The following is a 26,823-nucleotide window of genomic DNA, read 5'->3' as shown; positions in this document are numbered from 1 at the left end:
AAGAAGGATACTGAGAAGCTACAACATGTGCAGAAGAGGCGGACACATATGATCAAGGGTCTGGAAGCCAAACCTTATGAGGAAAAGTTGAGGGGGTTTGGTATGTTGAGCTATAAAAATAGAAGATTGGTGGGATATAGGATAGCCATTTTCAAATATCTCAAGGGCTGTAACCAGGAAGATGGAGCAAGCTTGTTTTCTCTTGCTGCAGAGGGTAGGACCCAAACCAATGGATTCAAGTTGAAAGAAAGGAGATTCTGTCTAAACATCGGGAAAACTTACTGGTTATAGGAACTGTTCAGCAATGGAATGGATATGTAAATGGATATATCAGTTCCTTCTGATACTGTTTACAACTCTCATTCTAGGGTGGTGCCTAAGCTTTACCAGCACATTGTGGCCTTGGCATTTGCAGTCAAGGAGATCAATGAAGACCCTCACGTCTTACCCAATATCACCTTGGGGTTTCGCTTATATGACAGCTATGACAATGCAAGGAGCACGTATCTTGCAACACTGCTGCTTTTATCCATGGTGGAGAAATTTGTCCCAAACTACACATGTGATGTTGAAAATAATCTGGCTGGGGTCATTGGGGGACTTAATTCTGAAATCTCATTTTATGTGGCAACAGTGTTGGATATCTATAAGATTCCACAGGTAAGACACCTACGTACAATACCTCTCTTAGCTTGCATAGAGAATGAGGCTGAATTCACAGCACCAGTTCAGAGTGTATCCCCAGTTCAGGGCAAGGATGAAATTGGGGGCAGAATCATGCACTCCACCCTCACCAGCCATTTTTGGATATGAAGCATTTCCTGCTTAATGAGAAGAGTTCCTGAATTGAGTTTCAGGGGAAGTGGGGGAATTGCTTACAGGATAAAAATTCACAAGGAAGTGCAAATACAATAATTATTCCTTTTCACAACACCACACCAAATATGTGAATCCTTCCAGTAGCACCTTAGAGACAAACTAAGTTTGTCATTGGTATGAGCTTTTGTGTGCATGCAAATTTCTTCAGCACGAAAGCTCATACCAATGACAAACTTAGTTGGTCTCTAAGGTGGTACTGGAAGGAATTTTTTTAATTTTTTGTTTCAACTACGTCAGACCAACACGGCTACCTACCTGTAACCATTATGTGAATGTTTAGGGGGGAAAGGGCTTTCAAATTACACACACTCTGGAGTTATGGCAAATTGCAGATACAGTCCAGTTCTGCAGGAGAACAGCAATAGTATTGAGCATCTGGTTCCGAAGTGAAATAAATGTTGATAGACGAAGTCTAAGAAGTCTTGGAAAAGAGGAGGCTGAAATGGAAGTTCTGCTGTGTGCTGGGATCATGAAGACATCATGAAGACAACAGAAACGCCAGAGAGGAAATGTGTATCTGACAAAAGTTGCAATTCTGATGGGGCTGCAGTGACTAATGTCTAACACAGTGTTAGGCAATCCTCTATTTGGGTCATGGTGTGTCCCTTCATTCAGCTTTACCCTGCCCAATTGGGAAAGTACACACAAGGGGGTTGTTTGTTTGTTTAAGAATATAATATGGAAAATGCCGCTCTCGGGTCAACACAGCGAATGTTTTAGAAGTAGGAATGGGAGATGACCTCAATTTTCAGCCCATCTGCATGAAGGCATGCAAGGCCTGGTGGGTGGAAAAGGACATGTCTGACTAACAGGATTCACCACATAATGTATATGAATAGTTTAAAAGAATTCTGCAAATATTACTTTGTCTCTTCTCTTCCTCTATTCCTGCTTTAGCTCATTTATGGCTCTGCTCCAATGATGAATGATAAAAGCCCAGGGCTTCCCTTCTACCAGATGGCAGCCCCGGAAGCCCTTCAGTATAAGGGAATTCTCTCTTTGCTTCTGCATTTCAGGTGGACGTGGATTGGAGTCATTGCAACAGACAATGACAAGGGAGAAAGATTTGTGCAAACCATTTCCCCAATGTTTACCAAGAGTGGTGTCTGCTTTGCATTCATAGAAAGAATTCCCAAATTTAGTTTTCGTTCTGAAGTTATTGGAATGCTAAAAAAGGGTGAAACAATAAGCCAGAAAATTTTTAGCAGCAAAGCTAACGTAGTGGTTGCCTCTGGAGAATCTTGTTCCATGGGAACTTTTAGATGGCTTCCAAACCTTTTAGAACATGATGACATAAATAATAATGTAAGAAGTAAAGTATGGATATTCACAGCCAAGGTTGAGTTTGCTTCATATGTCTTTCAAAGGGACTGGGATTCAGGAATATTCAATGGTGCTATAGCCTTTGAAATTCACTTTAGAAACCCACCAGGATTTCATCAGTATGTTCTGCACAGAAACCCTTCCAGCACATATAGGGATGGTTTTATCAGGGACTTCTGGCAACAGACCTTTGAATGTGTATTCCAGGATATCACTTCAGACAATGCAGAAGGGAATATTTGCACTGGAGAAGAGAAGCTGGAGAACCTTCCTGGATCACTTTTTGAAATGAGCATGACAGGCCACAGTTACAGCATCCACAGTGCTGTCTACGCCATGGCCCATGCTTTACATGCCATGTCCACATCCAGACTCAGGCACAGAGTAATTGCATATGGAGGGAGAGGGAAGAATCCAAATCAAGAGTTTTGGCAGGTAAAAGCTGAACATCCTCAACTGGCAAAGCCCTGTTACTTTCTGACACTGTATGGGTTCCCAAAATGCTTTCAGCTTGCTCTTTCTTCTCAGAGTTCAAACATTTGCACTAGTGTATGAGGAAGAAGAGCCCAGAACGGAATTTATAAGTCTGCAGACAAAGTAAGAGGTGGCACTGATGTGATAGTATCCTAGATGATTCCCGTATATTGTTCTGCTTGCAAATGGCAGAAGACTCTATAGGGAAGGGAAGTGATGGTTGTGTCCTTTTTGAGCAGGTACTGCCCTGTTTTTGAGCAGAAAGCATTTGTATGAGGGAAGCTTTGCAGTCCAATGATATCCCACTTCATTCAAAGATCGGTTTCTGATCATGTCCGTTGATCAGAAGTTAAGTGATTAAGTGTTCCGGTTTTCAAATCGGAATATAAAGAGCCAATAGGAAACAAAGCCTCAGAAATCAAACATTTCAGAAGTTAAAAGTCCTTCCAGAACAGATTACATTTGAATTCCAAGGTTTGACTGTACTGTCCTGTGTTTGAAGAGAAAGTATTTGTATGAGGGAAGCTTTAGTGCCCAGTGAGCTGCCACTGAACATTTCTCTCAACCGTTACCACAGCTTCCTATATATGAATGCTGTGGTAACAGTTGAGAGAGATGTTCAGTATTCCCTCTATTCCATATCAACCAAATCCTTCCTTAGAGGAGGTGTTGCACATTAATGCTGTGTTCTCCGAGATGTTCAGTGAGGGGGAGGAGGAGTAGCAGAGAGAAGAACTTTGCTACTCACACATACAGTGGTACCTCTACTTACGAATTTAATGCGTTCCAAACACACATTTGTAAGTCGAAAAAATTTGTAAGTCGAATCCCATAGGAATGCATTGGGAGAAAAAATTCGTAAGTCGAAGCAACCCTATCTAAAAATTCGTAAGTAGAAAAAATCCTATCTAAACCGCATCCAAGATGGCGGACGGAGCTCCATTCGTAAGTAGAAACATTCATAAGTAGAGTTATTCGTAAGTAGAGGTACCACTGTATTTAACTTGTGGGCATTCAGAATGAGAAGGGTTGTAAGGAAGACTGAGAGAGAGGCATCCGTGTGAAAGAAAATTGGTTGACTCTCTCCAAGCTTGGACCTAAATCCACTGGCAGTTGACTGAATCACCCCTCACCATTTGCTGTAGCTTCTGCTCATAGGGGAAAATGCTCCTCCCTTCATTAGACTGCAGTCTTTTCCAAACCACTGTCTTTTCTGTTTTCAATCTAGCTCAATCAATTTCTGAGAAGCATCACATTTAACAATACGGCAGGAGATGTGGTCTTCATCAACCAGAATGGAGAGGCAGCATCTAGCTTGGATATTGTCAATTGGATTATATTCGCCAACCAAAGTTTGCAGAGAGTGAAAGTTGGCAGGGTAGATCCTCAGGCTCCACCAGACCAATCATTACTCATTGATGAAGATTCCATCACATGGCACGGTTGGTTTAACCAGGTAGAGTTGCATTGTTTGCTAATTCAAAAGAGATTCAGTATTGAATAAGCAATTATTATCCACCTGCAGGTCTACTCACTGTCTTTTGAGTCGTAAATTGATGAGTGGTGTATGACCAGAGCATTCAGGTACCAGATTAAGAGCCAAACGTTTACTGCTAGAAGACCAATATTTTAATAAGGAGGTTACAAAACAGAAGAATCCTTTTACTACAAAATGCTTAACAGTGTGAATAGACTTTAGGGGGATCCTACTTCAGATGAAATTAAGAAAAGCTAGGTTTTTTCTCTCTAATCCAAACCATTCACAGACTCCACTACAAGCTTCATCCAAGCAAATGTGGTTTTTGCACCACACAATCCTTCATCTGAATGTGGGTCATTAGGTCCAGATCAAATATCAGTTTTTTCTATGAAAAGGCCTGGAGACAGGAGGGCAGGTTTTCTTTCAGTCAAATAGAGCCTCTGGGTAAATTTCCCCAGCACAAGAGCTTGAAGCTCAGAGACCATGAAGCTATCATCCTCACAATCATTTTGACCTTGAAGCAACCTTATATCAAAAAGTGGACACAAGTGGTAAATTGGACTAATTCAATGGATTAATCTTTCCCCAGCTGGAGGTCTTTAACCAGAATCCTAAGTAGAAAAGAAAACTATTTTAAAATAAACCAAAGAAATTGGGATTGCTTTACACTTATTAAATACTGATTTCTGACAGTGAAAGATAATGTATGAATTGATAAGCTCCGGGACATTGAATTTCTTGCTAGAAAGTTGGGGAAAGGAGGCATAATAATACCAGAGGAAGAAACTGAGAACAGACAGCAGCAGGTGCAGGAGAACACTCATCTTCTAAGGGTGGGGGTGGAAGAGGTGGAAGGAGGAGACGTGGTGGAGAATGAGAGATTGAAGGAGGGACCTGAGGATTAAGGTGTGAAGAGCAATCGACTGAGCATTAAGAATGGATGCATCAGTCTTTTTAAAAGAGTGATCCCAAACTATGTATTCAAAAGTATTTTTTTCTTCTTAACATGCTCAGAATTGTTTGGCGAGGAGTGTCATAGGTCTTGCATAGCTTCTTTCCAATTCATGTATTTGTCCAGAATATATTTGTATTAGAATTCACAATGATAGTCTTCCTCAAAAATTAAAAACAAGAACAACAATAATACCATCCCCAATCTCGGTGGGGTTTTCCAGCCACTCTGGGTAGCATTTCCGGAACTGTGCTCCAGGCAGCATCTGATGGGTCCAAGAATAGGTGTAGCCACAGGCAACAAAATCAATTCTAGAGCTGTCTACCAAGGGGATGAAATACTCAAAAGTAACAATTATAACAAAATTAACAAGGAAACTACTTCAAAGTGTACCTTAATAGACAAAGCAATCTTTGCAGAACAGATGGGGCACTGCACATCCTAGAGCAATATAGAGGGGATATCACATGATTTCAAACATTACTACTACTAATAAGAAAAGAAGCAGTGACTCTTTGTATTGGCATTACACATTACTGAAAGGCTGTGTCAGTTTAATAACATAGAGAAAGGCCCAGGAACATAAAGGGTTCCAAACTCATTAGTCTCTTGATGACCCTTCTGCTCTTCCATTTATGGATTAGACTCAGCCTCTTTCTGTATGTACTGGGAGATGTCTTCCGGGATCCAGCAAGAAAGTGAAGGAAGGACAGCCCCCTTGCTGCTACGATTGCATCCCATGTCCGGAGGAGAAGATTGCAAACCAGGATGGTGAGAGAAATAAATAGATTAAATAGATCCAGACCCAGTATTTAGGATTGAACGGTGTTGAGGCATTGATTCCAATTATCACAATTTTTCACCTTGTAATGTTATCTGTATAGCCATCATTCTTCCATCCTCATCTTTAAATAACCGTTTAGCGTTGTATATGTCTGTTCCATAAATTACCACACCTCATTTTTTGTCTTGTCTGATGCTATGAAATCCATCCCTAATCTTTTATTTATCAATAGTTTTCTATGTTTTCTTGCAACATGAGTTTCTTGCAAACCAGTAATATCCAGATTTTCTCCTTGTAATATGTGATCAATTTTATTCCTTTTTAATTTATTCTTATTCCATTTACATTCCAGGTTAAGATTTTCACATTCAATTTGGGTTTTATTTGAATATTTTATAAACAGTCAATTGATATCTTGTTGTTTATCTTCTTCCTGCAATTCTTCCTCCTTTCCAGAATCTGATTCTCCTTCTCCACCAAGTGCTTCAGGTTTTTTCTTCCCAGTTCCTTCTTATATTTCCTCCAGAACTTCTCCATTTCTTGTATACATTTACATTTTTGTTCTTTCCCTTTATATGTGAAAGAGACACCTTCAGAGAACTCCCATCTGTATGCAATCTTGTTATTCTTCATGGTGTCAGTCAGGGTTTTATAATTAGATCTCTTTTTCAGCAATCTCATCAGAATTTCCTTAAGGATTCGTCTCTATTACTCGCTTACCATTCGTGAATTAAAAATTACCAGGCAGTCCCCTGATAATTTATTTTTCTTTGTGTAACTTGATTTCACTCTGAACATTTTATCAATTGATTGCTGCAAATTATCTACATCCAATCCCAACCAATGTGTCATCTCTGTTGGGTTTTTAGTGTGTACATGCAATTCTGCAGCTCCTCACATTGAGCAATTAAGAGTTGGCTTATAACCAAGAAAAAGTAGGTCAAGACAAACTATCTCTAATCTGCCTGGAGATAGCCTTAGTAACAACTTGGTGATTGGTTGAGGGGCCAATAAAGGCAGGCACAATCATGACTCTTAGTGTTGGTTGATAGTGGTTGGAGAAGGTTGTATAGAGAGAGTAGTGAGAGTAAAGGATTTGTACTGTTTATTGTTTTCCCAAAGATTCAAGTTTGTATATAGTCTGGAGACTGCTGTAAATAAAGTTGTACATAGTGGCAGTGAGTTCCTGCGTCCATTCTACTTGCCAACGTTTTGCAGCCAAGAACCTTCCTGTCTATCTGCGCATACTCTGCTGTATCCAAATGGTTTTAGTTGGCAGTTTACATCAGGTTCAGCCTTGCTGGCCTTCAACAATCTCTGATATAATTCTCTCTCTCATGTCCTCCTCCTCCTCTGGGATCCCTCTATAATGTAAAAACAGCTCCTTTTGCTGCATCTCCATGTTGCCTCCTGTTTTCCGTCATATACTCTCTCATCTTTTCCTGTTCCCTTTTCATCTTTTTTTCCTTCTCCTTGTGTCCTTTTTCTGGTTTTCTCTAAGCCTTGTAGTTTTTTCCCCTTAACTCTTGCATGGATTTTTGTTAAGTCTGTCATCTTTGTCATAAATTGCTTAATCTGTCCCGTTAAACCCTCCACAGTCTTGGTGTTCTGTTCTATTTTCCCAGACATTTTATCTAAGTTGTCCGTATTTTCTCTTAAATCTTTTTTATTCAAATCCATCAAAATGTCTGCAATATCCACCTTTGGTTCTGTCTCTATTGCAGATCCCCTTCTTGTCTGTGTGGTAATTTTACTTCCTGACACTGATTGTGACTTTTTTGTTTCCATGTTTGATTTTCAAAAAGAAACTTTTTTCTTATATTTATTTTCCCTTAAATTATTTTATACCATTACTCTTTTGTTCCCCTCTTTTCCTCTGGGACCCCTGCTTCCCCTGTTTCAGTTCCAGCCAGGGGGAAAACAACAACTATTTTTTCTTTCCTGCAATTACTTCTTTTCACCACTAGATGTCCTCCTCCCCTTTCGTCTCCTCTCTCCTCACCCCCTCCTTCCTTCTTTCTTCTTTCCCTTTCCTTTCTGCTTCCATTGTTGAGTTTATATGGTGTTTCCTGTTAATAAGAAAAAAAGGGTCACAAAGTCAAAATACTCTTCAGCTTTCTTCCCCAAGCCTAATCCACCCTTGCAAGAACTCCACCAACATCCACAACAGAACTTAAAAGTTAGGAGAACAGGGGGTTTCCATCTGTATTCTCCCTGCCCCCTTTAACTGACTGGTGGGGGGAGCTTTAATTGGGAACAAAAAGTAGATAACCCATTTCTTCAGCTTGCACTGAAGCCTAATCCAAATCATTTCTTCAGATTTAACACCAAGTACAACCCCCTTCGTTACAGTTATATTATGACAGCAAAAAAAGTATCTTCCAACAGAAGAAAAAATATTTAAGCTCTGAGACTGAGGCAGGGACACAGTTCCCCACTGTTCTTTTTCTTACATACCAAAAAAGGAAAAAGGGGGAAGAAAGAAAGGAAAACCAAATCCTCTGATTGCTGTTCCTCCAAGCGTCCAGTGACAAAAGTTAAAAATTAAAATGTATGAGGAAAAGCCATTGTTTTAACTGCTTTCCTATCAGAAAGTTCAGTTCCAGGTGTGAATATTTCCCTCTACCCCCCTTCCAAACCGGTTGGGGGGGGTTCGCAGTCCCATTTTAAGACAACTGCTTGTCTCACTCTTGCAGTTTATTTCGCAAGATGATATTCTTTATGATTTAAAACATGGTCTTCTCGTTTAGTTGCAAGTTGTCCCAAGCTGGGTAAATGAGACCACAATCCGGGTGAACTTTCTTCATATCAACCCATTTCTACACCAAATCATCCTAATTTTTCCAAATAATCCTTCAGATTTTAAAGTACTTTGCTTTAAATTAATATAAAAGGTTACCGCATCCACGTCTGGAGGCTGAGGCTTCTCATCGGGAGTTTGTCATCATTAATAGTGCTTTTCGCTCAATCTCTACCCCGCCCCCTTCACATCTTTCAGAGCCTCAGAAAGGGTTTGGAGAGCACAAAATTCAGCGCCACTGGAACCAGTGCCCAGAATTCCCTTTTGAGCCTCTTATAGGGGTTCACAGTGCCTTTGTGCTTCCCCCTTTCACCCCTTGATGATCAAGACCCGCCCTCCGCAGCCATTTGCAATACTCTGGAAGTCCTAGAAGGGGCTATTTCAATCCTTATTAATGAATGAACACAGGCTGCACCCAGGCTAGTGCAATGATACGTTCCAAAAGCATGAGGAGGAATGGCCCTGGCTGTGCCATTTACAGAACAAATAGCTCTGAACTGATTAAATCCAACAAAACATTACAGAGCATCAGACAGTATTAAACATGTGTTTTAATTTCAGCAGAGCTCTATTCTTCTCAAACAGAAAGTCAACATTTCAGGAAGATGACATGCCATGAGTTAAAGGTCATTTCCTTATTATTATTTTCCAGATATGAATGACTGTAAAAAATGTCCAGACAAAGACTATCCAAGCAAGAACCGGGATGCATGTCTACCCAAGGATATCAGCTTCTTGTCTTATGAAGAACCTTTGGGCATCAGTTTAGCCTGCTTCTCTCTTTCCCTTTCCCTGATCGCAGCTCTGGTACTTTGTATATTTATAAAACACCACAACACACCCATTGTCATTGCAAACAACCGAAACCTCACCTACGCTCTCCTCATCTCTCTCCTGCTCTGCTTCCTTTGTGCATTGCTCTTCATCGGCCGACCAGAGAAGGTGACCTGCCTCCTCCGACAAACAGCTTTTGGCATCATCTTCTCAACCGCTGTTTCTTGTGTCCTGGCAAAAACCTTCATGGTGGTTTTGGCCTTCATGGCTACAAAACCAGAATCCAGGATGAGGAAATGGGTGGGGAAAGGACTAGGCCACTCCATTCTCCTTTCCTGCTCCATAGTCCAAGCAGGGATATGTATTGTGTGGCTGGCAACCTCTCCCCCATACCCAGATGTGGACATGCACTCAAAGACTGAAGAAATCATACTAGAATGTAATGAAGGGTCTGTGGCCATGTTTTACTGTGTCCTCATCTACATGAGCTTCCTGGCAACTGTAAGTTTTGCTGTGGCTTTCCTCGCCAGGAAGTTACCAGACAGTTTCAACGAAGCCAAGTTCATCACTTTCAGCATGTTGGTCTTCTGCAGTGTTTGGCTGTCATTTATTCCTTCCTACCTGAGCACCAAGGGAAAATATATGGTAGCTGTGGAGATCTTCTCCATCTTAGCTTCTGGTGTTGGGTTGCTGGTTTGCATCTTCTTCCCAAAATGTTATATAATCATTCTGAGGCCTGAGTTGAACAATAGGGAACAACTAATAAGGAAGAAAAATTAAAGAAATAGCAACCTGTCCTTTCCTGTATCTTGTGCTTTTTTCTTTGTGTACAGTAGAATCTTAGCCGGTGTTGGACTGCTGGTTTGCATCTTCTTCCCAAAATGTTATGTAATCATTCTGAGGCCTGAGCTGAACAATAGGGAACAGCTAATAAGGAAGAAAAAATAAAGAAATAACAACTTGTCCAAAGTTAAGTGACATTAACTTCTCATCCCCAAAACACATAAGAACCCTGATGGGCATGGGGTTTGCAAAAGACTCCCTTTTCTAACTATCTCTGAGGTGGCTATAATTTATGATTGATACAGTTTTGGTGCTTAGGATCTTCCTCAAGCACAAAGAGACTCCCATTGTGAAAGGCAACAATCAGACCCTCACCTATGTTCTCCTCATAGCCCTCATTCTCTGTCCTTTGCTATTCATTGACCAGCCCACAAAAATAACTTGCCTCCAAACTGCTTTCCCAGTAGTAGTGTCTTGCATCTTAGCAAAAACAACTAAAGTGGTTCTAGCCTTCATGGCTACCTAGCCAGGTCCAGAATCAGGAGATGGGTAGGGAAACACGTGTCCATCTCTATTGTTCTTTTCAGCTTCCTTGTTCAAATGATTATTTGCAGTGCCTGGCTGATAGTTGCTCCCCCACTCCCTCATTTAGACAAGCACTCAGGGACTAAAGAAATTGTACTGCAATGTAACGAAGGATCAGTCACCATGTTCTACTGTGTCCTAGGCTTCATGGGAATGCTGGTCATGGTCAGTTTCAGTGTAGCCTTCCTAGCCAGGAAGTTACCCAACAGTTTTAATGAAGCCAAGTTTATCACCTTCAGCATGTTGGTTTTTTGCAGTGTGTGGCTGTCCTTTGTTCCTACCTACCTGAGTACCAAGGGAAAGTATATGGTGGCTGTGGAGATCTTTTCTATTTTGGCCTCTTGTTTTGGATTATTGGGCTGCATCTTTTCCCCCAAATGTTATATCATTTTGCTAAGGCCAGAGTTAAACAGCAGGAGACAGTTTATTCTAAGAAAGAATTATTCTAAGAAAGAATTAAAGCATGAACAAGTCAATAGAGCAGGTCATGTAGCTTTTCTCCCTGACAAAGTACCCTGATACCAACAAGGAACACAGACAGCTATGTGGGCATGAACCATAGCAGAGCCACTCTTCATTCTTCTCTGAATTTAATGTCTCCCCCTCCCCCCATACTAAAGTTTAAAAAGGAACCCTTAGGAACAAATAATTTAAATTTTGAATGGAAAGCTAAAGGTTTCATTTCAGACTACTAAAGATATTGTTGTAAAATTCACCATATTTTACAAGTGATTTAAAAAACCGATGGAAGCTTTGTCCCAAGTAACTACTATGCGTGCTGTTGCAGTCATGCCACATGGGTGTGGTGAATATAGGTCTGCTCAGCCAAATCCCAAGATCCTGACCACCATCCTAATTTTTGGGATCTCCATTGGATACAAGGTCTTCTAGGATGAACTTCTAACTTCTAACTTCACCAATACGCCACTGGTCCCTTATTAGCTAATGAAAGGGAATTAACAATAACAGTCCTGAGTATGTGACAAACACATTTCCTTCAGCAATTCCACAGGGAAAACCTAGCACTGAATACCTACTTTCCTCCTTGGTTATTAACAGGTCTATGATTAAATCTGCTGCTCCTCAAAAATCCCTCTGCGTTTTCACTGGCAACTGGCAACATAACACAAAGGATGCTGTAACATAACCAGATTTACTTAAATACTGTCTGGGATACTCCCAGATTGCATTTTCTCAGGAAACTGAACTACCATTAAAATGAGACCATTTTTATCGTGGAGAAGAAATAATGGTTTCTGTGTAGAACAAACAGTTGCCCTTGTATGGATGGTGGTTTTAGTGGTCTTGCTACTGGAACTGATTTCTTACAATGTATGTCAGGCTCACATAGAAAAATGCAGGCTCCAAAGTCCACACCGTCCACTTCAAACGTACCATCAGCCAGGAGAGTTCCTCATTGGTGGCATAGTTTTCCATGGTGGCATCATGTCCTCTCCAGCAACATTCACTGAAGAACCCCCACCAGCGCTGCCTGAAGAGCTTGTGTAAGAACTAAGCGACTCATTCATTACAGCAGAGTAAAGGTCACTTAGATTTGCAGCCTCAGAATAATGACTGAAACTGCAAACCTCTAGCCATTGACCAAGAGATAACCACTTTTGATATCATTGGGACATATGCTGATGTAAAAATACATAGGATTGTCTTCTGAATTAAGAGAATACTCTAGAAGATCCCATTTCTCGATAGGGAAATGAATATAAATCTATTGAAATGTATACATATTTATGTGTCTGAGATAGCCTTTTTGAACATCCGATTTTGATAGACTAACAGGAGTGTTAGTGTAAATGAATTAAAAAGCTTTACAGAAGCTGAATCTCATATTGTTTCGTTTCCTGATCTTAGGCTAAAATTTGTTTCATAATGACTTTGTAAATGTCAAGGAAAGACTTCAGATGTTTCAGGGAAAGACCCCAGGGGTTCCAATGTTCCTATGGGCATCATATTAGCAACCCTTGGTCTAGATACCATTGGCCTTAACAGAATGGAGCTATTTAGCTATGAAAATAGAAGACTAAGGGGATATAGGATAGCCCTTTTCAAATATCTCAAGGGCTGTCACGAGGAAGATGGAGCAAGCTTGTTTTCTCTTGCTCTAGAGGGTAGGACCCGAAGCAATGGATTCAAGTTGCAAAAAAGGAGATTCTGTCTAAACATCAGGTACAACTTGCTGATTATAGGAACTGTTCAGCAGCGGAATGGACAGGGAGTTAACTCCACTGAACTCCACATGATTAACTATTCCTAATCATATCTGTTTCTTCTGATACTGTTTGGAAATCTCATTCTAGGGTGGTGCCTAAGCTTTACCAGCACATTGTGGCCTTGGCATTTGCAGTCAAGGAGATCAATGAAGACCCTCACGTCTTACCCAATATCACCTTGGGTTTTCACTTATATGACAGCTATAAAAATGCAAGGCGCACATATCTTGCCACACTGCTGCTTTTATCCATGGTGGAGAAATTTGTCCCAAACTATATATGTGATGTTGAAAATAATCTGGCTGGGGTCGTTGGGGGACTTGATTCTGAAATCTCATTTTATGTGGCAACTCTTTTGGATATCTATAAGATTCCACAGGTAAGACACCCATGTACAATACCTCTATTAGCTTGCATAGAGAGTGAGGCTGAATTCACAGCACCAGTTCAGAGTGTATCCCCAGTTCAGGGTGAGGATGAAATTGGGGGCAGAACCATGCACTCCACCCTCACCAGCCATTTTTGGATATGAAGCATTTCCTGATTAATGTGAAGGATACCTGAACTGAGTTGCAGGGGAAGTGGGGGAATTGCTTACAGGATAAAAATTCACAAGGAAGTCCAAGTACAACACTCCCAATATGTGAATGTTTAGGGGGAAAGGGCTTTCAAATTAAACACACTATGGAGTTATGGTAAATTGCAGATACGGTCCAGTTCTGCAGGAGAATAGCAATCATATTGAGCATCTGGTTCCAAAGTGAAATAAATGTTGATAGACGAAGTCTAAGAAGTCTTGAGAAAGAAGAGGCAGAAATCGAAGTTCTGCTGTGTGCTGGGATCCGTCATGAAGATGACAGAAACTCCAGAGAAGAAATGTGTATCTGGCCCAAGTTGCAATTCTGATGTGGCTGCAGTAAATAATGTCTAGCGCAGTGTTAGGCAATACTCTCTTTAGGGCATGGTGTGTCCCTCCAATCAGCTTTACCCTGCCCAATTGGGAAAGTACACAAAAGGGGTTTGTTTGTTTGTTTGTTTGTTTGTTTGTTTGTTTGTTTGTTTAAGAACATAACAGGGAAAATGCCCCTCTCAGGTCAACAGAGTGAATGTTTTACAAGCAGGAATGGGAGATGACCTCAATTTTCAGCCTATCTGCATATGTGTGTCTTTTGTATAAATGGGCATGTCTGACTAACAGGATTCACCAAATAATGTATATGAATAGTTTAAAAGAGCTCTGCTTATTTTGTCTCTTCTCTTCCTCCATTCCCTCTTTAGCTCATTTATGGCTCTGCTCCAATGATGAATGATAAAAGCCCAGGTCTTCCCTTCTACCAGATGGCAGCCCCAGAAGCCCTTCAGTACAAGGGGATTCTCTCTTTGCTTCTGCATTTCAGGTGGACGTGGATTGGAGTCATTGCAACAGATAATGACAAGGGAGAAAGATTTGTGCAAACCATTTTCCCAATGTTTACCAAGAGTGGTGTCTGCTTTGCATTCATAGAAAGAATTCCCAATTTTAGTTTTATTTCTGAACTTACTGGAATGCTAGAACAGGGTGCAACAATAAGCCAGAAACTGTTTATCAGCAAAGCTAATGTAGTGGTTGCCTCTGGAGACTCTAGTTCCATGGCAGCTTTTAAATGGCTTCCAAACCTATCAGAAGATGATGACATAAAAAATAATGTTAAAAGTAAAGTATGGATATCAACAGACCAGGTTGAGTTTGCTTCATTTGTCTTTCAAAGGAACTGGGATTCAGGAATATTCAATGGAGCTATAGCATTTGAAATTCATTTTAGAAACCCAACAGGATTTCATCAGTATGTTCTGCACAGAAACCCTTCCAGCACAGAAGGGGACGGTTTTATCAGGGAATTCTGGCAACAGGCCTTTGAATGTGAATTCCCAGATATCACTTCAGACAAGATGGAGGGGAATGCACAGACAAGATGCACAGGAGAAGAGAAGCTGGAGAGCCTTCCTGGATCACTTTTTGAAATGAGCATGACAGGCCACAGTTACAGCATCCACAGTGCTGTCTACGCCATGGCCCATGCTTTGCATGCCATGTCCACATCCAGACTCAGACACAGAGTAATTGCATATGGAGGGAGAGGGAAGAATCCAAATCAAGAATTTTGGCAGGTAAAGGCTGAACATCCTCAACTGGCAAAGCCCTGTTACTTTTTGACACTGTATGGGTTCCCAAAATGCTTTCAGCTTGCTCTTTCCTCTCAGAGGTCAAGCATTTGCACTAGTGCATGAGGAAGAAGAACCCAGAACTGAATTTATAACTCTGCAGTCAAAGTAAGAGGTGGCACTGATATGATAGTATCCTAGATGATTCCCCCTATATTGTTCTACTTGCAAATGACAACAGACCCCGCCTTTTCTTCTGAGAGCTTCGGGGAGGGGAGGGAGGGGGGAACCTCACCACTTACACATATTTGTGGACATTCAGAGGATTGTAAGGAAGGTGTAGAGAGAGAACTGTGTTAGTTGACTCTCTCCGTGCTTGGACCTGAATCCACTGACAGTTGACTGAATCACCCCTCATCATTTGCTGTAGGTTCAGCTCATAGGGGAAAAATGCTCCTCCCTGTATTAGACAGCAGCCCTTTCCAAACATTTGTCTTTTCGGTTTTCAATCTAGCTCCATCACTTTCTGAGACGTATCTCATTTAACAATACGGCAGGAGATGTGGTCGTCATCAACCAGAATGGAGAGGCAGCATCTGGCTTGGATATTATCAATTGGATTATATTTGCCAACCAAAGTTTGTGGAGAGTGAGAGTTGGGAGGATAGAACCGCAGGCTCCACCAGACCAATCATTGGTCCTTGATGAAGATGCCATTACATGGCACAGTTGGTTTAACCAGGTAGAGTTGCATTGTTTGCTAATTAAAAAGAAATTCAGTATTGAATAAGCAGTCATTATCCACCAGCATGTTTACTCACTCTCTTCTGAGCTTCAAGACCAAAGCATTCAGGTAGCAGATGAAGAGCCAAAAGTTTACTGCTAGAAGCCACACAAGGAAACAAGGCAAATATTTTATTAAGGAGGTTACAAAACATAAGAACCCTTTTACTACAAAATACAGTTAAGCAAGTCTAACAGTGTGAATAGACTTTAGGGGGATCCTACTTCAGACGAAAATAAGAAAAGCTAGGTTTTCTCAGCCTAATCCAAACCATTCACAGACCCCACTACAAGCTGCATCCAAGCAAATGTGGTTTTTGCATAACACAATCCTTCATCTGAATGTGGGTCAATAGGCCCAGGTGAAATATCAGTTTTTCTGTGAAAAGGGCTGGAGACAGGAGGGCAGGTTTTCTTTCAGTCATATAGAGCCAGCTCACAAGAGTTTGAAGCTCAGAAACCATGAAGCTATCATCTTGATGATCCTTTTGAACTTGAAGCAACCTTATATCAAAAAGTGCACACAAGTGTTAAATTGGACAAATAAAATGGATAATTTCTACCCCCATTGGAGGACTTCAACCAGAATCCTAAGTAGAAAAAGAAAACTATTTTAAAATAAACCAAAGAAATTGGGATTGCTTTACACTTATTAAATACGGATTTTTTTATTTCTGACAAGAGTGAAAGATGATGTATGAATTGATAAGTCTCAGGACATTGTCTTTCTTCCTAAAAAGGTTGGGAAAGGAGGCATAATAATACCAGAGGAAGAAACTGAGAACAGACAGCAGCAGGTGCAGGAGAACACTCATCTTCTCAGGGTGCTGGTGGAAGAGGTGGAAGGAGGAGAAGTGGTGGAGAATGAGAGAGTGAAGGAGGGACATGAGAAGAAAGGGGTGAAGAGCAAGCGACTGAGCATTAGAAATGGATGCATTAGTCTTTTAAAAAGAGTTATATCAAAATATGTATTCAAAAGTATTTTTCTTTTCTTAACATGCTCAGAATTGTTTGGCAGGATGCCAAGGAGTGCCATAGGTCTTGGATAGCTTCTTTTCCATTCATATTTTTGTCTTGGAATTCACAAAAATTGTCTTCCTCAAAAAATAAAAACAAGAACAACTATAATATCATCCCCAATCTTGGTGGGGTTTTCCAGCCACTCTGGGTAGAATTTTCGGAACTCTTATCCAGGCAGCATCTGATGGGTCCAAAATCAGTTCTAGAGCTGTCTACCAAGGGGACAAAATACTGAAAAGTAAAAATTATAACAAAATCAATAGGGAAACTAGAGTAACTTCAAAGTGCACCTTAATAGACAAAGCTATCTTTACAGAACAGATGGGGCACTGCACATCCTAGAGCAATATAGAGGGAATATCACATAATTTCAAACATTACTATTAATAATAATAAGAAAATAAGCAATGGCTCTTTGTATTGCAATTACACATTACTGAAAGTCTGTGTCAGTTTAGTCACATAGAGAAAGGCCCGGGAACATAAAGGGTTCTGAACTCATTAGTCTCTTGATGACCCTTCTGCTCTTTCATTTATGGATTAGACTCAGCCTCTTTCTGTATGTACTGAGAGATGTCTTCCGGGATCCAGCAAGAAAGTGAAGGAGGGACAGCCCCCTTGCTGCTACGATTGCATCCCATGTCCAGAGGGGAAGATTGCAAACCAGGATGGTAGGAGAAATAAATAGATTGAGAGGTGTTTGGGCATTGATTCCAATTAAAAAAAATCACCTTGTAATGTTATCTGTATAGCCATCATTCTTCCATCCTCATCTTTAAATAACTGTTTAGCATTGTATATGTCTGTTGCATAAATTACCACACCTCATTTTTTTGTCTTGTCTGATGCTATAAAATCCATTATCACAATTTTTCTTGCATATATTATACTGCCCCTCCCCCACCCCCTCCCAAAGATTCCCCTGCCACCAAGGAATCCTCAGGTGCAGTAGGACAGAGGAGGAGGCAGTCTTTTTTCTCATTGAAGCCCCACCCCACCCCCACCTTGGTAAATATGTGTAATATGTGTTCAATTTTATTCCCTTTGAATTTATTGTTATTCCATTTACATTCCAAGTTAAGATTTTCGCATTCATTTTTTTGTTTTATTTAAATACTAGCTGTACCCGGCCACGAATTGCTGTGGCTCCGTCAGGGCCTCCGTTGTGCAGGAGAGGTGGATGAGGTAACAACACCCCTCTCTCTGGACTTCCGGTTTGTCGCCCGATCTGGCCGGCGGGGTTTGTCTCGAGTGCCGAGACAGCCCGGCTTTGCTGAGGGGGGGGGGAGGCTGCGAAAGCGCCGCAGCGCCCCAAAAGAGTTCCAGATAGAGAGTTCTGGAAACAAAGCTCCAGCGGTGCCCCATTTTTTAGCGATTCCCCGATCCTCTGGTGAGCTCTAATAAGAGCCCCGGAGAGAAAGGGTTGCAGTCGCGGGGGCCATTTTGGAGACCAGCGTTACCTCAGCGAAGTGAAGCTTCGAGCCGGTGGTGGTGAGCGGCAGATTCTTCCAAATTTGCTGATTCAGAAAATTGAAACCCGTGAGTAAAGCTTGAAAATATTACGATATTGGACTATAATTTGGTAAACGGGAGTAAGGGGAAAAAACGGAAGCCACCTTCTCCCACTGATTGATTTAAGAAGCAGTGTAATAAAAAGGGAGACCAGTGCCGGCGAAAAGCAGTATATTATTTGAACTCCTTCAGAGACTATTTTAAAGAATTACCTCCGGAGGTAAAGGGGTGAGATTTATTTCAAGGCTGATATTCCCTGCATTTCAAGAAAGGGAGAGCTTCTCTCTACCCCGAAATCGGCAGCCCGGAGAGGACAATAAGCTGATTGTGAAGATGGATGTTAACAAGGATTTGATACTTAAAAACTTTTTGATTGACTGTCTGAAATAATTTTAAAGTTGAAGTTACATATTATGGATTGGATATACAGTTTCCAGTTTGGACTTGTGACAATATATGTCTTTTGTAACCATCTCCTGGTTCTCAAGCCTCGCTCCACCCTCGGCAAGCTGGAAAAATGGCAACAAAAGACCACACATCTGCGTTCAAGGACAAAGTGATAAAACTCTTATGGGAATTCAGAATAGAGACGTATAAGACTCAGCAACAACTGCTGGAAATAAACCAAGACCTACAGGAGCTCAGAGAACGGGATTTGCCAAATGAAAAGGAGCAAGATTTGCAAAAAGAGGACTTGTTTAAAGAAAGAACACAAGAATTACAGGAAAAGGTTTTAACTGAAAAAAGGGCACAAGATGAGGAATGGTCGTATGAACTGAGTGATGGGAAAAAGGAAAATAAAAAGAATAAAGATGGATCACAGGAGTCAGCAATGCAAGAGTTACAGGAGAGACAGAACACCCATGAGAAAAATGGACAGCAAAGAAGAAAAGAAGACTGGGGAGGGGGAGACAGAGGGGTTTGGATTTTGAAACAGGTCAGGAGGGGGGTGGGTTGAAGGAAGATTGAATATTTAACTATTTAGGATAGACAAAAAGGACTGATAATTGGACTGACGATTTTGGAACTTACTGGACTGGAAGGGAAAGGCCGTGACCGGGGTGGGGAGGGGAAAATCACGATAGTTAAAAATTTGTGAAAGTAAGAATAATAAAGAGGTTCTTTGGAGGATAAAAAATAGGCAGGTCAAAAAAAAAGTAATGAGTAGATTTGATTATGAAAAGATTCGAAAATATTAATTTAGTTTGATTAAAGAGGATTTAAAAATTGGGATAGTTTTTATAACATAAGGTCAATTTTTTTTGTGGTAATAGAATGGGAATAAGAATAAGAATACTGCTAAATAAGAATTGAAAATGGAAATCGGGGTAGGGGGAGGTTGGGGAAGTCCTTTTTCTTTTATTTTTTATTTTTTTCCTTTTTAGTTTCATTTTTTCTTCTTTTTCTTTTTTCTTATCTTTTTCTTTTTAGGGGTTTTTTTTTCTTTTTGCTCCCCCTCCATTTTTCTCGTGGTTTTTTTTTCTTTTGTTTGGATAATTGGCTGGATGGATGCCCCCCCCTTCGTTCCCTCTCTTAGAGCCTCTCGGTGGCAGGGGGGGTTCCGGGGAGGGGAGGGAGGGGTGGGGAGAAATTCAACCATAAAATGAAACACTGCTGGCTGCCTACCTTTCGGGGGTCCCTCTGGTGGGAGGAGAGGGCCCTGGGAGGGTGGACGGAAGTCAGTGGGGAAAAAAATGTTATGTATTTTTTCTTTTGTATGTTTGTTCTCTTTATAATATAAAATCAATAAAATATAATTCAAAAAAAAAAACCAACACCCCTCTCTCTGTTTCCCCTGGTGAGTGACGTCATGTTTTCCCGACGCCATGTTAACCTCCACCCAGACCCCTCTCTTTCCCCTCCTCACATACCTACATTTTGTGGAGGGTTTTGGCAGTTCCCCCGTTGAATCCCTATGGTTGAGGGGGTAGGCGGGCGAGGTGTAGTCGCTTCGGGGAGGCAAAAATGCCGGGGCTGGGATGGAGAGGAGAGGTGAGGGCGTCGAAGGGAGAGGATCTGGCCCCTGGTCTCCCAGAAGGAGTTGTCCAAGATATGGAGATATTGGGGGGGGGCTGTCAGTTCCCCCCATTGGATTCCGGCAGGGAGGGGGAGGCAGCCCAGTTGTAGGTCCTGACCAAAGGTGGACATGTGGAGGCCGCTGGGGAGAGGGGATGCATTGGGGGGGGGAGGACCCTTTCTCTTTCCTTTCTTTTTAATTTAAAACGGCTAAAGAGAAGAAGTGTGTCAGTCTTCGGAACAGATTCCGAGAGGCTGTTGGGGAACCTGAGAGGTTGTGGTTGAGCAGGAGAACCCGGTGGCCCCTCTGACTGGGGGAGCGGGCATGGGAGCATGCGGCGGGTAGAGCGGTTCTTCCACTTTCTTGCCACTAATACCCTGGCCGCAGTCATTGCATACAGCAGTAAAGATTTTGTTTCTTTTTGGATTTCTGGTGGTAATATATTTAACAAAAATATTTCCGGCCTTTTCTTGATTGGTTGTTTAAATATTTTTTTTTATTTCTTCATGTATATTATTCCAATATCTTCTGATCTCCTGGCAAGTCCACCACATGTGGTAATATGATCCAGTATCTTTTTTACAACGCCAGCATTGGGGGCTCGGCCCTCCGTACATTTTTGCTAATTTGGGGGGGGGGGTGAGATGCCACCTATAAAACATCTTCATGTTGTTCTCCTGCAGACTATAGCATGCTGTGAACTTCATATTATCTGCCCACATTTTCTCCCATTGCTCTATTTGAATGTTGTGGCCAAAGTCTTGGGCCCACTTGATCATCACCACTTTAGTCTGCTCTTCCTTCGTTTCCCACTCCAGGAGGTAATCATATACCAAGGAAATATTCTTCTTTTTAAACCTGATTAAATTTGTTTCAAATTTTGATGTTTCAGTTGCCAATCCTTCTTTTATGTCTAATTTAAATTTTTGATTTAATTGAAAATATTGAAGCCAATCTGTTAGATATTTTTTAATTTCCTCATATTTTTTCAACACTAATTTTCCTTCTTTAATTTCTAATACATCTCTATATGTTGGCCAATCATTTCTCATATTTTTTTTTTTCTTTTCACCGCTATGGCTTCCAGCGGTGATGTCCAAAGTGGGATTTTGGACTCTAATATTCCTTTATATTTTGTCCAAATTTTAAACAAGGATTTCCTTACTATATGATTTAAGAGCCCCCTGTGTGCCTTGATTTTCCAATATATTAGATAGGAGTGCCATCCAAATCTCGCATCATGGCCTTCCAAATCTAGAATATCTGTTCTTTTTAATTTGATCCACTCCCCCAACCAAATTAGGCCTGCTGCTGCGTGATAGAGTTCTAGGTCAGGCAATGCAACTCCTCCTCTCGTTTTTCTATCAATCAAAAGTTGGTGCTTTATTCTAGGTTTCTTGCCGTTCCACACGAACCTTGCTATCTCCCTTCTCCACTCTTTAGAGCATTTAGATCCTCCTAATATTGGGATGGCTTGGAATAAAAACATCATTTTTGGCAAGATGTTCATTTTAACTGCCGATATTCTCCCCCATAGTGATAGATGAAGTTTGTTCCATGTTTCCATATTTCTTTTTATCTCCTTCCATGTTTTGTTGTAATTGTCTTCGTATAAATTTAAATTATTGTCTGATATCCAAATTCCCAGATATTTCCCTTTGTTTGTTATTTCTAATCCTGTCTTTTCCTGCAATTCTTTTTTCTCTTCCTGTGTTAGGTTTTTGGTTGTCATTTTTGTTTTTTGGAAGTTTATTTTCATTCCCATTAGTTTTCCAAAATTTACAACTGTTTCCATCACCGCTGGTATACTCTGTCTTGAGTTGTTACAATCAAGTCATCGGCAAACGCCTTTGGTTTGTACACCCTCTCCCCGACTCTTATTCCTTTTATAGTATCTTTATTTCTGATTTCCTGTAGAAGGGGTTCTAATGCTAGAATGAAGAGCAGGGGTGATACTGGACAGCCCTGCCTTGTTCCTTTGCCAATTTTGATTTTCTCTGTCACATTACCGTTAACTAATAGTCTCGCTGATTGTTTATCATATATGGCTCCAATTCCCTTTTTAAACTTTTCCCCGATGTTCATTATTTCTAGTTGTTTCCTTATATACTGCCAGAAGACATTATCAAATGCCTTTTCTGCATCCAGGAGTAGTAGTGCTGCTTTCCTTTCGTTGTTAACTTCCAGAAATTCTACTATATCCACAATGTTCCTTGTGTTGTCTGTTATCAATCTCCCTGGAAGGAACCCCGCTTGATCTGGGTGTATAACCTCCTGTATGGCCTCCTTTAGTCTGTTGGCAAGTATATTTGCAAAGATCTTATAGTCGCAGTTAAGAAGCAAGATTGGTCTGAAGTTTGACAACAGCTCCAAATCTCCTCCTTGCTTGGGGATAAGGGTAATATACGCCTCTGACCAAGAGTCAGGCATGCTGCCACTCTCTAAGATTTTGTTCATAATCTCCTTAAGCGGTGTTATCAATATTTCCGCCAATTTTTTATAATATTCCAATGGGAGACCATCGGGGCCTGCTGATTTGCCTGTTTTTAATTTCTGTATTGCTCTCATTATTTCAGTCTCCGATATTGGGGCGTTTAGTTTTTGCAATTCCTCTTCTCTTATGTCAGGTATTTTATGTTGTTGTAAATATGTTCCTATCTGTTCTTCTTTGCCTACCTCTGGTTTATATAAGTTTTCATAGAATTTCACAAACTTTTTAGTTATTAAGAAACGGTCATCTATTGTTTTCTCTCCCACTCTTATTCTATTTATTTGTTTTCCCAGTTCCCTCTTTTTCATTTGCCACGCAAGATATTTTCCGGGCTTATTCGCAAATTCAATTTTTTTCTGTCTAAACCATCTTATTTTTTTTTTGGAGAGCACAAAATTCAGCACCATTGAAACCAGTGCCCAAATTCCCTTTTGAGCCTCTTCTAGGGGTACAAAGTGCATTTGTGCTTCCCCCTTTCATCTCTCGACGATCAAGACCCGTGCTCCACAGCCATTTCCAATACCCCAGAAGTCCTAGAAGGAGCTTTCTCATTCCTTCTGACTTACACAGGCTGCACCCAGGCTAGTGGAGTGATACGTTACAAAAGCATGAGGACGAATAGCCCTGGTTTTGTCATTTACAGACCAAATAGTTCTGAAACGATTATATCCAACAATACATTACAGAGCATCAGACAGAATTAAACAGAGCTCTTTTTTTCTCAGACAGAAAGTCAACATTTCAGGAAGTTGACATGATATGAGCTAAAGGTCATTACCGTATTTTTTTCCCCAGATATGAATGACTGTAATAAATGCCCAGACAAAGAATATCCAAGCAAGAACCGGGATGCATGTCTACCCAAGGATATCAGCTTCTTGTCTTATGAAGAACTTTTGGGAATCAGTTTAGCTTGTTTCTCTCTTTCCCTTTCCTTGATCACAGCTCTTGTACTAGGTATATTTATGAAACACCATGACACACCCATTGTCATTGCAAACAACCGAAACCTTACCTACACTCTCCTCATCTCTCTCCTGCTCTGCTTCCTTTGTGCATTGCTCTTCATTGGTCGACCTGAGAAGGTGACCTGCCTCCTCCGACAAACAGCTTTTGGTATCATCTTCTCAACCGCTGTTTCTTGTGTCCTGGCAAAAACTTTAACTGTGGTTTTGGCCTTCATGGCTACAAAACCAGAATCCAGGATGAGGAAATGGGTGGGGAAAGGACTAGGCCACTCCATTCTCCTTTCCTGCTCCATAGTTCAAGCAGGGATATGTACTGTGTGGCTGGCAACCTCTCCCCCATACCCTGATGTGGACGTGTACTCAGTGACAGAAGAAATCATACTACAATGTAATGAGGGGAATGTGGCCATGTTTTACTGTGTCCTCATCTACATGAGCTTCCTGGCAACTGTAAGTTTTGTTGTGGCTTTCCTCGCTAGGAAGTTACCAGACAGTTTCAACGAAGCCAAGTTTATCACTTTCAGCATGTTGGTCTTCTGCAGTGTTTGGCTGTCCTTTATTCCTTCCTACCTGAGCACCAAGGGAAAATATATGGTAGCTGTGGAGATCTTCTCTATCTTAGCCTCCGGTGGTGGGCTGCTGGTTTGCATCTTTTCCCCCAAATGTTATATAATGATACTAAGGCCTGAGCTGAACAATAGGGAACAGCTAATAAGGAAGAAAAATTAAAGAATTAAGAAACCTGTCTTTTCTGCATTTTGTGCTTTTCTCTGTGTGTACAATAGAATATTTGCAAACATGTGTTCAGCAGCTGCCTTATATGATTTTTCTAGATATGATGATTGATGATAGCCAGTCATAAATACAGACTATTGAATTTACGCTGGAGAAAAGTGTGAGCAGGGAATTAACCTCTGATGCTCTGAAGAAGCTGCTTCATAAATTGCTCAGCAAAGCACCCAAGAATGTGAAAATGTTTTTTTATATAGCAAGTGACGATGAGGGGAAATGAGAATACAGATATAGATAACAATGTGAAACAGAACTAAATAAAATAAAATGGGATAATTTTTAAAAGACTTGGAATTCGTAACAACTGGATGGAGTTAACTTTCACTTTATCTCTGGCTGAGCGGAGAAAAATTGGAGCTTGGGGACTTGCCAGGGCTTTGTCACTCTTTTGTGAGTAATAATAGCTAGGCTTCTTTTCAGTTTGACGGAGAAGGGAGAACTTGGAGATGTGCCAGGGCTTTGGCGGGGTGCAAGGCTACTCCTTTCCCTAGGCTGAAAAAGAGCAGTGATGGAGCTTTGCAACTACTTCCTGAGTTGAAAAAAAAGGAAGAGAGATTGCTTTAGAACAACATTGAGACAACAATGCCACAAGGCACGATGGGGATCAGGAATAACCAAGATAGACATAATATTTGGCAAGGACAAAAAGTAATAATTTGGTTAAAATAAATACCACACACAGGAAGAATAAAGGAGAGCTTCATTTGCGGATTCATGAATTATTAAATGAGTCAACACTGAGGTTAAAACATTGTAACTGTTGTATAAGGGATTATCATTAAGATTGGAACTGAATAACAGTCTGGAGGCAGAATTAAAAGCAGAGACATCACCTTGCCGACAAAGGTCCGTATTGTTAAAGCTATGGTTTTCCCAGTAGTGATGTATGGAAGTGAGAGCTGGACCATAAAGAAGGCTGATCACCGAAGAATTGATGCTTTTGAATTATGGTGCTGGAGGAGACTCTTGAGAGTCCCAAGGACTGCAAGAAGATCAAACCTATCCATTCTTAAGGAAATCAGACCTGAGTGCTCACTGGAAGGACAGATCCTGAAGCTGAGGCTCCAGTACTTTGGCCACCTCATGAGAAGAGAAGACTCCCTGGAAAAGACCCTGATGTTGGGAAACATGGAGGGCACAAGGAGAAGGGGACGACAGAGGATGAGATGGTTGGACAGTGTTCTTGAAGCTACGAACATGAGTCTGACAAAACTGTGGGAGGCAATGGAAGACAGGAGTGCCTGGCGTGCTCTGGTCCATGGGATCACAAAGAGTCGGACACAACTAAATGACTAAACAACATCAATTAAACCTTGAAATCTAGTAAATGGGGGGGGCAACCAAAAGTGTGTGACTGGCTATCTGTTTGATTGGTATTTGGATTGGTATTGTAATTTGGTATTGATATAATAAGGCTTACATTGGATTTTTGTAACTGAAAACTAATAAAAATTATTACAAAAATGGAGAGGGAATGTTTTAAACAAAGGAGTTCTGTATACTAAGATATTTTATTTTTATTTTTTTGTCAGTGAAAGTATTGTCAAGAAATTGAATGTAACTATCACTTCATGTTTCCACTGTGGGAAATAAATGTGTTTAATTTTGTAAGAGTTAACTCTGTGAAAATTTCAAGCTGGAGATGGGAAATTTAATGCATTTTTATTCACCATTTTATGCATCTCAGCTCTGAGCTCCTTCAGTTGCTCATCTAATAATTGCTGCATGGTGCACTCAATGGGGGTGTTCAACAGTATATTTGCCACCCTAGCAGTCTCTGCCTTGGACACTTGTGTCTCTCTCCTTATCAGAGGAGCACATTATTTCCCACAGTTTCCCACAGATTTCGGTTTCACTTTGAAGCCAGCACTTTCACAAAAGGGATGAAGAGTTAAAAGTAATATAAAATAAAATTCTTAACGATCAATGCACCCTTCCCAGTATTTAATCTTTCTTAGTTGAATATAATAAAAAATGCTTTTGTTTTGTTTTCAGCCTGTTAAAACTGACCTCTTATGCAAGCTGTCACCTCACAT

The 26,823-nt window shown here is 40.8% G+C and overlaps 2 protein-coding genes across 2 annotated transcripts; both read left to right on the top strand.

The window, feature by feature from the left end:
* Positions 1-1,800: 1,800 nt before the first annotated feature.
* Positions 1,801-10,246, top strand: LOC118095642 (vomeronasal type-2 receptor 26-like). The gene is made up of 4 exons (XM_035136887.3): positions 1,801-2,637; positions 3,905-4,132; positions 5,753-5,879; positions 9,345-10,246. The coding sequence occupies exons 1-4, from the start codon at positions 1,801-1,803 to the stop codon at positions 10,244-10,246; spliced, it is 2,094 nt and encodes a 697-aa protein (XP_034992778.3).
* Positions 10,247-14,364: 4,118 nt separating this feature from the next.
* LOC132592969 (vomeronasal type-2 receptor 26-like) lies at positions 14,365-24,724 on the top strand. The gene is made up of 4 exons (XM_088655644.1): positions 14,365-15,210; positions 15,719-15,946; positions 17,552-17,678; positions 23,823-24,724. Exons 1-4 carry the CDS (start codon positions 14,365-14,367, stop codon positions 24,722-24,724), a joined length of 2,103 nt encoding a protein of 700 aa, XP_088511770.1.
* The last annotated feature ends 2,099 nt before the right edge of the window (positions 24,725-26,823 follow it).

The sequence above is a fragment of the Zootoca vivipara genome, chromosome 12, assembly GCF_965207765.1.
Source record: "Zootoca vivipara chromosome 12, rZooViv2.hap1.1, whole genome shotgun sequence".
Lineage (NCBI taxonomy): Eukaryota > Metazoa > Chordata > Lepidosauria > Squamata > Lacertidae > Zootoca > Zootoca vivipara.
The sequence above is the reverse complement of the archived record's forward strand: the minus strand, read 5'-3'. Positions and strand labels throughout refer to the sequence as shown.

Coding starts and splice junctions, on each gene's coding strand:
- LOC118095642 (XM_035136887.3), top strand. CDS start 1,801: ATGAATGATAAAAGCCCAGGGCTTCCCTTCTACCAGATGGCAGCCCCG. Junction 2,638..3,904: donor CAAATCAAGAGTTTTGGCAG/GTAAAAGCTGAA, acceptor TTTTCAATCTAG/CTCAATCAATTTCTGAGAAG. Junction 5,880..9,344: donor GAAGATTGCAAACCAGGATG/GTGAGAGAAATA, acceptor ATTATTTTCCAG/ATATGAATGACTGTAAAAAA.
- LOC132592969 (XM_088655644.1), top strand. CDS start 14,365: ATGAATGATAAAAGCCCAGGTCTTCCCTTCTACCAGATGGCAGCCCCA. Junction 15,211..15,718: donor CAAATCAAGAATTTTGGCAG/GTAAAGGCTGAA, acceptor TTTTCAATCTAG/CTCCATCACTTTCTGAGACG. Junction 17,679..23,822: donor GAAGATTGCAAACCAGGATG/GTAGGAGAAATA, acceptor TTTTTTCCCCAG/ATATGAATGACTGTAATAAA.